Source organism: Fragaria vesca, linkage group LG4 (genome assembly GCF_000184155.1).
Source record: "Fragaria vesca subsp. vesca linkage group LG4, FraVesHawaii_1.0, whole genome shotgun sequence".
Taxonomy (NCBI): Eukaryota; Viridiplantae; Streptophyta; class Magnoliopsida; order Rosales; family Rosaceae; genus Fragaria; species Fragaria vesca.
The window spans coordinates 9,549,996-9,563,594 of NC_020494.1; the positions used below are offsets into that span (position 1 = coordinate 9,549,996).

Consider the following 13,599-nt stretch of genomic DNA (forward strand, 5'->3'; position numbering starts at 1 on the left):
CCACCACTCTCATGCCGGCCTCTCTCTCCATTCTCACCGCTCCTTCCTCCGCCGTCACCTTTAACTGCACCACCCCCACCAACGCCATCTCCAACTGCCATGCGCTCATCGACTTCATCCCCACAAACGCCACCACTCTCAACGCCGTCAAGACCCTCTTCAACATCACCCGGCCACCTCTGCACCCTCCTCGGAGCCAACAACCTCCCCCTCTCGACCCGACCCGACTCACCCGTCCCCGCCACTAGCAAGCTCCTCGTCCCCTTCTCTTGCACCAAGCCTCAGATCTGGGTCACCACAGACGCCACTGCCGCCACCTTCCCGTCGACCCACCACCATCCCTCGAAATTTCAAAGGGGTAAGAAATCAAGGTAAGTTCTTCAATTTTTCTGGTTTAATTAGCTTTGGTGATAGATTTATGTGTTTTTGTTTAATTTTATTTTGATTTTATTTTGGTTAGGATGTGATTGGTATGATGGTGGTTATTTGGTACGGTGGTGGTGGTGGTGGTATATTTGGGACAGATTATTGGCATGAAATTGAAAGGGAGATACTGTATTGAAGTAAACTGACCCCCAGTAGAAGTTTACTAGGGGGCAATAAACTTCCACTGGGTTTACTAGGAGGCAATGGATTTGTTTATTAGGGTAAGAATGAGTATCTGTTGTGTATAATTGGCATGAAATTGAAAGGGAGATACTGTATTGAAATTTATTGACCCCTAGTAGAAGTTTACTGAGGGGCAATAAACTTCTACTGGGTTCATTAGGGGCCAATAAAGTTGTTTATTAAGGTAAGAATTGATATTTGTTGTGTGTTGTGCCCCTGAAATTGAAAGGGAGTTATTTTTTGTAAGTTTACTGATCCCCGGTAGAAGTTTACTAGGGGGCAGTAAATTTTATTTTTTCCATATGCAGTTTATAAATGCAAGTTTTTACTACATATATGCAGGATAAGAAAAAGTTCAAGACATTTAGTTGTGACTTCTGAAACCTGCGGTGGTGGTTGTATTTGGGGTAGTCGGAGTGAGTGAATAAAAAACCTGCGGTGGTATTTTTATTTTTATTTTGTAATTTTTTTTCAGCCTTTAGCGACGGAATTCAACTATTCCGTCTTCTAAGTTGATTAATTTTTTTTATATAAAATAAATCCGTCACCTAAATGCTTAGGAGACGAAAGTATTCCATCTCCTAAGAACCACTTGGGCGACAGAATTTTAGGTTCCGTTGCCTAAGTGTCTACCTCACCACACTTAGGCGATCGATCTTAGCCGACAGACGTTTCGTCTCCTAAGTGTACTTAGGAGACGAAATCTGTCACTTAGGAGACGGAACACTTAGGAGACGAAATCTGTCACTTAGGAGACGGAATTACTCCTAAGTGCTTTTTTCCAGTAGTGAGTGCGCAAGTCATGATGCATGAGTTCATGGACAAGCTGAAGCTGACAGTGTGGAGGCTTATGAATACGATGTTTAGGGCTAGTCATCTTCCCAAATTCTTATAAAGGTATAAGGTTGTTGGTAATCCTTATATAGAACAAAACACAATCTATGAAGCCTAAAGCAATTGGGAGATTGGTCTTGCATATCTGAAGAACAAGTTGAAGAAGTAGAAGAACCAACATGATCTCATGGAACTCAAGTAAAATCATGCATGTGCATTTCATGGTTTTTCACAGAGGATAGCAGTATCACTTGCCATCCTAAAAATCTGGGTTTCTAGCTTTTTTATCTTTTGTTCTGTTGTCTTATGTTTAAGTTTCTTTACCCTTGTGGCATTAATTTTATGTCTAGGAAAGATCCTAATTTGAATTTCAAATTGACAACTAGAATATTTAAAGGTCTTGCCTTTATGCTCAATTTAGTCTAGGGTTGAGATCTTTTGTTGTGCCAACCCATGACCAGATGGTTTGCTGTAATGATGCCCAGATCAGATGTAAAGCTGAAATTGTCTGAGTCTAGACCAGTTCTTATTGGCTTAGTCGTGGTCCACTAATGGACTGAGTAAGAGGTTATACAACCTTATTGCTCCCTATTTAAATCAAACCTGTTTTAGGAAAGGTATCATTGTGTCCTTGAGTTGACTCGTGACAACCCTGTTGGATCTGCATTTGTCTTTGTTTGATATCAGAGAAAAGTGGTTTGCTAAACCATTGTGGTATTATGCTTTTAGGAAAAAGTTTACAAAACATTTGTCTCTTGCTTTTAAATCAAACATTGTTTAAGATTATTTTGTTTCTTTCTTTCTTGGCCTAGGACAGCTGCATATGACCTCTCACTTTCAGAGTTTGGCCAAGGACAAAAGTCCAAAACTCCTTCCTTGCTTTGGCCCTCGTGTCTGCCCTCTTGTGGCACCTCTTTGGCTTGTGTCTCTCTCTTGTTAGAGTACTCCATCAGCCCATATATATTGAGCAAGGCTGCCTTTGCTCAATGGTTGTCAAAATGTGGTTTTTACATTTGTATTGTTGGGTTTTAGTTTTCCTTTGCATTGTTCATTAGTCTCTAAGTCTTCCTTTTGTGATTATAAACCTTAGAGCTGAACAAAACCTTTTCTCATAAACTCATTGCATTCTGCATACCATGAGATCAATTGGTAGTGCAGCAGCCCCGGAAGTGTTCATGAAAGAAGCAACTGAGGATAGCTGAGTTCTGATGTATGTCGCTGAGGTAGCTGGGTTCATGAAAGAATCAATTTAGGATAGCTGAGTTTCTGAGAGTGAAACTTCTGAGAAGTGTTCAAGAAGAATCAGTTAAGTGATAGCTGAGTTTTGAGTTGAAACTTCTTATACCTTCATGTGTAGCCACTTAGAGACAAGAGATGTAGATCTAGACTAGTTTGGGACTAGGTAGGATAGCAAGTCGTTGTTGTTTCCTATACTGTAATCTTGTAAGGAGTGAGGTACTCAGAAACAAGAGAGAGGGTATAGATCTAGACTAGTGGGTAGTTTAGGCAGGAGAACAAGTTGTTGATATATCCCTAGACTATAATCTTGTAAGAAGTAAGTTTTACATAGTGGAAAAGTTTGTCCCTCAAAAGTTAGGGGCACACAGTTTTTCTCCCTGGTTGCAGGGTTTTTGCGAGTAAAAAACATCTTTGTGTTCATTGTTATTTTACTGCAACTTTTATTTATTGTCACTGTGTATTTGTTATTCAGGATAGTTATAAACCTTGCTATCCCTGAGAACGAATTTATACAGAAAAAAGTTGTTAAGGGCCTATTCAACCCCCCCTCTAGGACCTTTATCTTATATGTTCACCATTGCCTAGGGCTGGGCAATTAAAACCGTAATCCCGATCCCGTCCCGAAATTTAGCGGGACGGGACGGGATTCAAACCTAAAATTGGCAGGCCCGTCCCGATCTCGTCTCATGTCAGTAAAATGGGACAGGTCGCGGGACTGATAATTTTGGGTCCGTAAGGCCCGCCCCGTCCCATATCACTTATCCACTTGATCCCAGCCGTCTAATATTACATCTTTAGTTCTCTACTGTCCATTTTACACTAAGGTAATGTTTAGTTCCCAGCTTACCTTCATCTGCTTCACTCCCCTAGCAGCTTCCTTTGCTCAACTTTGAAAAAGAAACCCCCATTCATCAGTTCATCAGTTCAGAATCTCACTATCATTCACCTTCAGTTTCACATTTTAAGCTGCTTTGCTATTATGCTTGCTGGTTTTTGGCAGTGTGTGAATATGACTTCTGAATTTTCCACTAGTGTGAAGGTTGTCTGAAAATAATTAATTCTTGAGGAGGACGAGTAAAGAGGTGATTATAGGATGTGGGTATGAGGCAAAATTCTCATATGCTTTGTCTGCAAATTTTGATTCTTTGGTTATCTTTTTTGGGTGGTTTGATTGATTGAGTTTTCCAATTTGTTACCAAGTTTTGATAATTTGCTGGGTTCCATGCATTTGTTTCTCATTGCAAGTTGTGGACTTGGGAAATAATAGTAATCTGCAGTGTTTTTCTATATCGATTGGTTACTTTGTTAGGTGTTAAATTCTGTCCTAGTTGAAATTAGATTTTGTTACTGTAAATTCTGGATAATCATAGTTGCTGATATATGTTGGTTCAATTGGAAATGTATAGACCTGTTATGTTAGCTTGTGTCACTATAATTTGGTTTCATTTAGATTTTCATGCTCGATCATGAAGTTTCTGAAAGTTCCAGACTTCCAGTATGTATGTCAATGGTGTCTGGGATTGAGGCAATAGATGCAAGTCCCTAGCTATTTATCAAGTTTTGGCATTAGGCCAGATGGACAAGTTTAGGCCCGTTCAGTCCCGATCCCATCCGGGACGGGACTTAACGAGTTCAATTCTCAAAAACGTAGGGCCCGTCCCGATCCTTTCCCGAGTGTAATGTCCAGAACGGGACGCGGAATTAGCTTAATCTTGTCCCATGCCCAGCCTTACCATTGCCAACTTCTCAATGAACACCAGCCGCAAGTACTGGTCGACTTTGTAATTAATATACTACTCTGCCCTAAACACACCAGCTGCATGGATTATATATTAAAAATGTAATAGCCCGTAAAATGTTAGTTCCTACTTCCTTCTAAATAATACTTCTTTGATTCTTCCTATTACAGCTCCCCAATTTCTGCTTCTCTGCATCATAAAGCTAATGAGGTGATAAAGTGGCATCCCCTCCTCAAGTCAAATTAAGTTCAATTATACTTTAATAGGTCTCTGGTCAACAGCAAATTTACTTCAATTGTTTGTTTTGAGAGATCAATCAGCAGGGTGTAAGGGTGTTCTCCTTATTGTTAGTTCCAGATCATAGGTTGGCCGGGTTGCTCCTCTGTCCCAGTTGCCGAATGTAGTGCCCTCCGTGACGGGGTTTTCCATTCTTAATGGGCATCTACAGATTTGCATTGAAGGAGACTCCAAACTTGTTGGCGACTGTTCCAAGAGAGCACAGTGCCTTGGGTGCTCAAAACCTTGATCCATGATGCCTTTCTCTTTGCAATTCAATTCGAAGATATAAGTTTCAAGTATGTCCTCGAAGAAGCAAACTTTGTGGCTGAATGTTGTTACAAGCCTTTGGCTGAGTCATTCTCTAATGACTTGAAACGAAAGGTTTCCCTTTCCTGCTCTTAATGCTTCCAATTTTGATAAGATTAATGTCCTAGAAAATGTTAGGCAATTCTAGTTGTAATTTATTTCTCTCTTAAAAAAAAAAAGATTTCAAGTAGACTATGCACTTGATCATTTCATGGTACGAGTTCATGCCCGATCCGGCGAAAAGCTCTCGCGACGTCGTTGTCAGACGGGCTAAAGGGGATCCCATATATAAGGATTTTATATGGTGTGAGCTAAGTCGGAGAAAGGATGCGGTGATGGCGGTGCTTTCTATATCGTTTGTAGAAGGGCAAACGATCTTGGTGTAGGCGGCCTGGGCTGCCGTCCATTCATGGAAGTCCCCCCGGGGGGAATTTTTTCACGGTCGTGCCCTCGTTGACTTCAGCTTTACTAATGATTAAACTTGTTTCATTCAAACCTTTATTGTGAGTTAGGGGGGGGGGGGGGGGGGGGGGGGGCATCTAATTCTACGCATCATGGTGCACTTGCACCAATTAATGTGCAAGTCCCTCAAATTTGTTGTATGACGAAGGTCTAATAGAAAACTAGATACCCTAAATTCCTTTATTTCATTTTCATTTTTGATCCGATCAAATTTAGCACCCATAATAAGAGTATCTTTTATTCGACCTCAAGTCCTCACCTCTTGTGTTGGAATAACTTAGGACTATTTTTTTGGGTTTCAATTTTGTTAACGGTATTAGAATACATGCATGATAATGACGGTATTAGAATACATGCATGATAATGCGACGTGGATGACCGGATCAAAATATTTCATATTAGTTGCTCGGTTCACTTGCACCTTGGTGCGTAGAAAAAGTTTTCCGGGGGGGGGGGGGGGGAGGGAGAGTCGAGATCATCGAGGAGAAACCCAAATGCTGGCAACTAGGCACCTGTTTGGTTGGTCGACTCTATGAGCTTTTTGTGCACAGTCCGATTTGGTTTGCAAGGTGAAGATAGGGTGCATCTGGTGTAGGGAGGGTGCTAATTTGTGTGCTCTTCCCTAAATCGGATCACGAAAGGCTTGCGATCAGTCGGTATAGAATGGGTGGCGCTGGAGACTCCGACGACTGTGGGATGGAATGGGTGCTACAGGAACGTAGATGGTGGCTGTTGCAATCTTCAACTTGGGCGTGGGTCCTTGATCTATCTTCTTTTTATCTTTTTTATTTCTCATTTTTTTGCTTCTAGTTAATTTCAGTTTTATGCCAATAATAGGCCTTACCAGCTTTTGGCATGACAATATAGGTTTTGTTCTGATATGCACACTCAGTGTGTCTTGATTGTTCTAGCGAGACCGTGACATGTTTGCTTAATTAAATATACGCAACCTCCTAATCATCGCATGAAACGAATAGTCGCCGAATTTATTTATGTGCAACCATATAATGAGAAAACTGTGTTATTTGTAATAATGTTTTTTTATAATATAGTTTGTTTTTCGATATGTTACCAATATTTCAAAGTAATGGAGTAGCAACTTGTGCACTCTTTAGTAATTGAGTAATTGGTGTCTTTTAAAATAGAACCTTGCAGAAAAAACTAGGGCTGACATTGGTAGGTATACCCACTCTATTTACCAATACCATGTACCAACCAACTTAAAGTTGGTAGGCAAAATCTTGTACCAATACCAATCGTCAAAGTTGGTATACCAACTTAGTTGGTACGGTTGGTGCTCGGTTGGTACGGTTGGTAGTGGGCCTCTACCAAATTTAGATTGAGGCCCAACAAACTAAAAGGCCCAACTCATTTGAATCCTTTTTTTGGGCCTCTACCAAGCTTCTATCAATTATCAAACTATTCAAACACATTCAAAGTTTCACACATCATATAATTTCAAATGCAACAAGCCAAGAAACATAGAAAGACATGGATAGATGAACTAGAGAACTGAGTTTGATATTCGATTTTTACACACATCTTTCTTATCTGAAGGTCAGAACCACAGGTATCACCATACCAAACTTCAAAGTTGGATCCCTTCTGACTGCCATTGTATCCCTTCTGATGTATTCTTTAATATGACTGACATATTAAAGAACACATGTCCAAAGTCCAAACAACACAGAAAGTCGAGGCGCTGCCATTGTATCACATAATTACCTAACTTTAATTGATAGATAATTACCTAACTTTACAACTTCTTATGGCACTAAGTCATTGTATCACATAATTACCTAACTTTGAGATCTTCTTTCACCCCCTTGAGCTCTTCCACTTGCTCCTTCAGCTCCTTGACCGTCTTTTTAAATTGCGGAGCAGCCACAGAAATGGCACTGAGGCTAATCAAATGTTACAAACAAGTATAAACAAACTCATGATCAGAAGCACTAGTACGAAGTTAGAAAAACAAACAGGCAAATTCATAAACTTTTACTTCCCAATCAATTGGGGATCCTATCTATTACCAATAACCTGTTCCAAGTAGCAAAACAACACTAATCTCATCAACTAAAATCAATCAAAACATCAAACTTTACCCAGAAAAAGTTGAAAACTTCTGACTACACACTATATTTTACCAATATAATTTACCTTGACCTCAACTACACACACCCAAATCAACATTACAAATGCAAGATACAGTGAGAAGGAATAGGAAGTACTTATTAGTTTCCTCCTTGACTTGCTTCGAGAACTCATTGAAGACACTGTATCGACGATTCCCTAAATACCCATTTCCCAAAAGCAATCGTATTTTGGTGCCTGAAACCTATCTCACCCAAAAGCAGCACAAAACAAAAAAAATGAGAATCAAATAAAATAAACAGCTGAAAGTTTGAATCTTTGAATGGCAACAGGTTGAGATGTATCTGAGAGTGAAGAAAGATGGGTTGTCTGTGGAGGAACAAGTCTCAAACAAGGCTTGGCGAAAGGCTTCTCGAACGGAGCCGATGGCTTATTCGTTGGAGAGTCGAGGAGCTGCCCTTGGCGCTGTCGAGTCGAGGCGCTGCCCTTGGTGCTGCCGAGTCGACTGCGAGAGAGGCGAGGTGCTGCCCAGTTCTCGAAGCGAGGTGGCGAAGGTGCTGTGAAGTCGAGGTGTTGGAGGTGTGATGTGAGGTGGCGGAGGTGCGAGGTGCTGCTGAGTGCCGAGTCGAGGTGCCGAATCGAGAGACTGAGAGAGGCGAGGTCAACGGCGAGAGAGGCGAGGTGCTACCCAGTTCTTGAAGCGAGGTGGCGGAGGTGCTGTGAAGTCGAGGTGGTGGAGGTGTGAGGTGAGGTGGCGGAGGCATGAGGTGCTGCCCAGTCGAGGTGGCGGAGGTGCGAGGTGCTGCTGTTTGCCGAGTTGAGGTGCCGAATCGAGAGACTGAGAGAATAGAGAGCAGAGACTGAGAGAGGCGAGAGAAGGATTATGAACTTAGGGTTAGATCAACGATGGAGATTCATCTCTACATATCAACGGCTTGGATTAATAGTTTTAATTATTTTTTTATTATTTTTAATATAACTCGGTTGGTACACGGTATATTGTATTTTAGGAAAACTTGTACCATGTACCAACCGACTCCTCAAACTTGGTACGATACTACTGTACCGAAAACTCGGTTGCCAACTACTTGGCATATCAATTTGCTTGATACGGTTGGTATATGGTTGGTTGGTTTCGTCAGGGTCTAAATTGCCGGCCCTAGAAAAACCATTTTTGATTCGAATCAAAAAGCAAATATCTGGGCGACGTCATTTCCATGAGGCCCCAAGCGATATAAACCAGGTCCCAGCCCCCAAATAGCGTACGAAATAGAAGAAGAAATGGCTGCAGCAGTAGCACAAGGAGTCAGTCTGAACCACATTTCCCGAGAATCCTCGGACATCAGGCGCCTCGCAGAGTTCTACAAAGAGGTTCGGTTCTTTCAAGCTTCAAATTTCTTGTTTCATTTTACTTATAATTCCATCAAATGAATTTGACCTGAAATCATGGGATCGTGAACTGATAGATATTTGGGTTCGAGGAGATAGAGAGCCCAAACTTTGGGGAATTCAAGGTGATATGGCTGAACTTACCCTCCACTTTTTCTATGCACCTAATCGAGAGGAACCCAACTTACCAGCTTCCTGAAGGACCCTGGAGCGCCACGTCACCTGTTGCCGACCCCAGCCACCTTCCCAGAGGCCACCATATCTGCTTCTCTGTCTCCAATTTCGACTCTTTTGTGCAAACACTCAAGGTTTGCATCCTTTTTCAGATTACCCTTTTGGATTTTGTATGGTTTGGAGTGGGTTTGATATTTTGTTACTGGTTGTTTTGATTAAGGAGCTGCTATTTGTGTAGTTTGGTTGTTGAAATTTCAATTCTGGTGAAAATGTTGATGTGCTGGCGTGTTGATATCTGAACTGAAATTATTGATGACTAAGATGAGGTGATTGAGGCCTATGCTATGTTTGAAACAAGTAAACCTCAGTTGTTTGCTCATCATTTCCCACCTTCTCTCCTCGAAAGCTTCGCTCCTCTTATTTTGCCTGTGATCTGATAGTAATATGAACTCAAGTGTATATGACATACCTGTAGATTCATATACCTGAAGATTTTCAAAATTGACATTAATATAAAGATTAGAAGACAGAAGCAAAACTAAAAGTGGTAGATTGCTGGTCCTCCTAACCAAATGAGAAAGTGGTAGATTGCTGGTCCTCCTAAATAATGACCTCATCCAAAACCTATTAAAAAATCAACGCCTTTTTCTCCCCATCTTGCCTTCTTTGCTTAAATAGGGACTGTGGAAAAGCACTCCGTTTTTCCCTTCCTTTGTCTATAAGAAGAGCATTACATGTCTCATCATTAAAAAAAAATGGTCTTGGAAAGAAATTAGATTCGAAAGGAGTCTTAAACAGGTTGGGGTCCTTGTCACAGCGGGCAAAGACCTTACTCGCCTCTCGTGTAGGTCAACTGTGGCCATTCGATGGTTTATCTAATATTTCTTCCCCTCTTCAATGGGAGTTGTCTGAGTCAGAGTATTCTTGTGCAGGAAAAGGGAATTCAAACTTTTCAGAGGTCACTACCTAATGGCAAGGTTAGGCAGGTCTTTTTCTTTGATCCAGATGGTAAGCTTCTCTAATCCCAATTATTCTATTATGTGTTGGTTTGAATTTTGACACTTGTATGACATAGACATAATTTAAAGTTTACTCTTTATTCTAGGCGTTTTAGGATCTGTACATGTGCTGTGATTGCAATCTATACGTATAATTCCAACATGATCTGTTGCGAAAGTAATTGAGAAGTAGACACATTGCTGGGTTCCATATCTGATTCTTAAGAAGAGTAGTCCTTCAATAAATTAATTTGGAATGTAAACTCATTAGCTTGAAGGTGTATTGTAGGAAGAACAAGCTAACTTCCTATACATTCATAATTGAAGGAAGTAGATGGATATAAGGAGTTGCATAAAAGTTGTCGGCATTGAAAATGATAAGTTTTTCATTAAAAAAGTAGTCCTCCTTTCGTTTACCTGCACCAAAGTTGGAAGTCAGCCTCCATTTCTTCCTTCATTCTTTGAGTTGCATATCCAATCCAATTTGTGCATCAAACTTGCCGTTACGATCTTCAGATAATGGACTTTGTTAGTGTCTCCCTCATAACACATCCATACTATTATTAAGGGAATTCCTTGTCTATTTGCATATGGGGGAAGAGAACAAATTCTTTGTTATTGAAAATATTTTAATATGCAGGCAACGGTTTGGAGGTTGCAGGACAGTAAGCTCCATGGCAGCTCAGAGGGTTGCTTGAAATGGTAAAGGAGATTGATAAGTCGGTACACCCTTCCGTCGACAATAAGTTGCAATCCTTGCTCTATGAAGTTGTAGTGATTCATATGTCATTGTAACTATGATGTATATGTATGCTTTTCTAATCAGTTGATAGTCGTCAACTCAACATAGACATAAATTATAGAAGAGATAACTGTATTTCACTAGTGTGTTGTATTAAAACTTAATTGGTCGAATGCATTCTTATGCCATCTGCTTGCTTGATTAACTTAACTTTGAGCATTACATGATTAATCAATAAGAGGTAAACTGATCTAACTGTATTGGCTATAAATCTAGTAACTTTCTACCCAGCAGGTTGTCAACTCCTGAGAATTTGAGGTTGGAACTTGTTACCACTGGAGCCCTGGTATACAAGTATGACTGTATGACGCTATGAGCCTAATTTACTTACTAAGGACCACGTTTCTCTATTCGATTTTCACTTTCTCATGTAAGTAGCAGTTACAGAGCTAGTCACAGGTATCAAAGCACTTGCACAAAGCTTTTGATTCTGAAACACTGATAAAAAAATGAGTCGAGAACAGCCAAGGAGGCCTTGGGAGGACCATGACCCCCTCAACTCCTCAAGTACCTGGCATCCAAGACGGTGGCGCTACAAAATGGCGTAGATCATGTTAATGGTGCCAGTGTATTTGTTATTCTCTCCGTCATTCTTCCACTTCTTTCTGAATTGTAATAGTATTTTTGTTATTCATTTTTTCGAATCTTTGTTGTTCAATGATTTATTGACTCGTCACCCTTATGTTGATTGTCAAAGCATATAATCCACACCAAGATTGGAGATTAAAAAAGGGATTGAAATTTGCATTCTTTTTTTTTTTTTGTAATCCACACCTCTTTTTTCCTCTTATAGTAACTTTAATTTTATCTTTACTCACATGTGTTTTGTCTTTTTTTTATAACAAAAAAAATGAAAGATGGAGTGTAGATTGTAAAATAGAGAAAATTTCACTATCTTAAAAAAATAAATTAGAAGTTGAAAAAATTGGATTAAGAAAGAGTGTGGAAGGAAAGGAAAATTTAGAATAAGTGGTGGTTTAATCAACCTCTCAATGACTAAACAAAAGGAAAATGCCCATTTGCACAAAAACAAAATAATATATATGATGCGGCACGTTTTCATAATTAAATCATCTGATTCATTAACTAAACAGCTAATCTCTTCACATGCAATCTGCGTGTCATTTAATTTTCTCGATTTCTCTTAACAGTCTTTTTAAATTTTAATACAGAAATTCTCCTTTTGCGCTCAAAATAATTAAGTAGCCTCCTTTCAAAAAAAAAAATTAAGTTGCCTCAAAGTGAGGTTTGATTTGATTTTGCTGAAATAATTTTAAAGAAATTGTTCCCGTTGAGTGTTAGGTTTTGAACCGATAGCGCTGCCTGGAGACTTGTAAGTTTCCTAGCATGGAAGAGAGACTGTTAGCTAGCTTTGATTCCCCAAATCACAAAGCAAATTGTTTTTTCATATTTTTTGCTCCCCAAAATATATATAAGCTTTCGCATCACGAAATCAACGGAATATCTGAATATCATATTAAAAAGCCAAGATCAATCCCTCCAAATAATTTAAAAACTAAGTCGACGCTGCCTCCTTCGGCAAGTAGCAAAGGAAATAGCAGAAATGGCGGCATTAGCACAAGGAGTGATTGTAGATCACATTGCCAGACAATCCAAGGACATTAGGCGCCTCGCTGATTTCTACATTGAGGATTTGAGGTTCTTCTTCGAGCTTCAAGCTTCAAAATTCATATTTCATTGTAAGCTAATGTGTTCATCAAATCAAACTGAACTGAAATTCTATTTGATAGACATTTGGATTCGAGGAGGTAGAGAGTCCAAAGGTCGGGCCACTCAAGGTGATATGGCTGGTTAAACCCTCAGCTTTTACCATGCACCTTCTTGAGTTCAACCCAAGTTACCCCCCAAACGAGAGTAATGACACGGCAGTGGTAGCTGACCCTGCCGATATTCCCAGAGGCACCATATCTGCTTCTCTGTCTCCAACTTCGAATCCTTTGTGCAGAAACTCAAGGTATATATTGATTTTGTTTTCAGATTAATTACCCTTTTGGATTCTGTAGGGTTTAATTTGAGTTCATTCTTTAATAATTATCTTAACCTTTCTTAACCAGATGAGCAAATGGTATATTGTTGGACCTCATGCATCACCTAAACCTAATAGCTAGAAAATCAACTTTTTATGTCTCCCTTTCAAGAATGTGTACGCACGGTGGAAACATTCCATTTCCTTTTTCGTCTAGGAAATTAGGAACCTCGCAGCTATATCTCTGAGAATTTTGGTCTCTCCAAATTTCCAATCACTACTAACTAGTTTTGATTATGAAGCTCGATTTCTATATCAGTTGAAGGGAAAAAAGACTATACTTGCCTCTCCTGATCTGTGTTCCTCTTTTGTTTGGGGGAGTCATCTGAGTCGGAATATGATTGTGCAGGAAAAGGGAATTGAGACGGCTCATAGGCCAGTTGAATATAATCCAACTGGCAGTAAGAAAATCGACCAGGTCTTTTTCTTTGATCCGGATGGTAAGCTTTTCTAGATCTAATCCCATGCCAGTTATTCTATCATATATGTTGTCATCAGCGCTGAAACGTAGTAGATGCCACAGCCATAATTTAATAAAATTTACTCCTCTATTCGAGGGGTGTTATGTATTGCAATCGGGTTTGGCGCATATACATATATATATATATATATATATATATATATATATAT

At 39.8% G+C, this 13,599-nt stretch overlaps 1 protein-coding gene across 2 annotated transcripts; it reads left to right on the plus strand.

The window, feature by feature from the left end:
* The first annotated feature begins 8,825 nt into the window (after positions 1-8,825).
* On the plus strand, positions 8,826-11,097 carry LOC101306512 (methylmalonyl-CoA epimerase, mitochondrial-like). Of its 2 annotated transcripts, none has more exons than XM_004296709.1 (4): positions 8,826-8,930; positions 9,026-9,256; positions 10,055-10,130; positions 10,761-11,097. In XM_004296709.1, the coding sequence occupies exons 1-4, from the start codon at positions 8,841-8,843 to the stop codon at positions 10,787-10,789; spliced, it is 426 nt and encodes a 141-aa protein (XP_004296757.1). In that variant the 5' UTR covers positions 8,826-8,840; the 3' UTR covers positions 10,790-11,097. The 2 variants fall into 2 exon arrangements, with proteins under 2 accessions (XP_004296757.1, XP_004296756.1); XM_004296708.1 differs by having other exon boundaries at positions 10,055-10,099; positions 10,761-11,065.
* Positions 11,098-13,599: the final 2,502 nt, after the last annotated feature.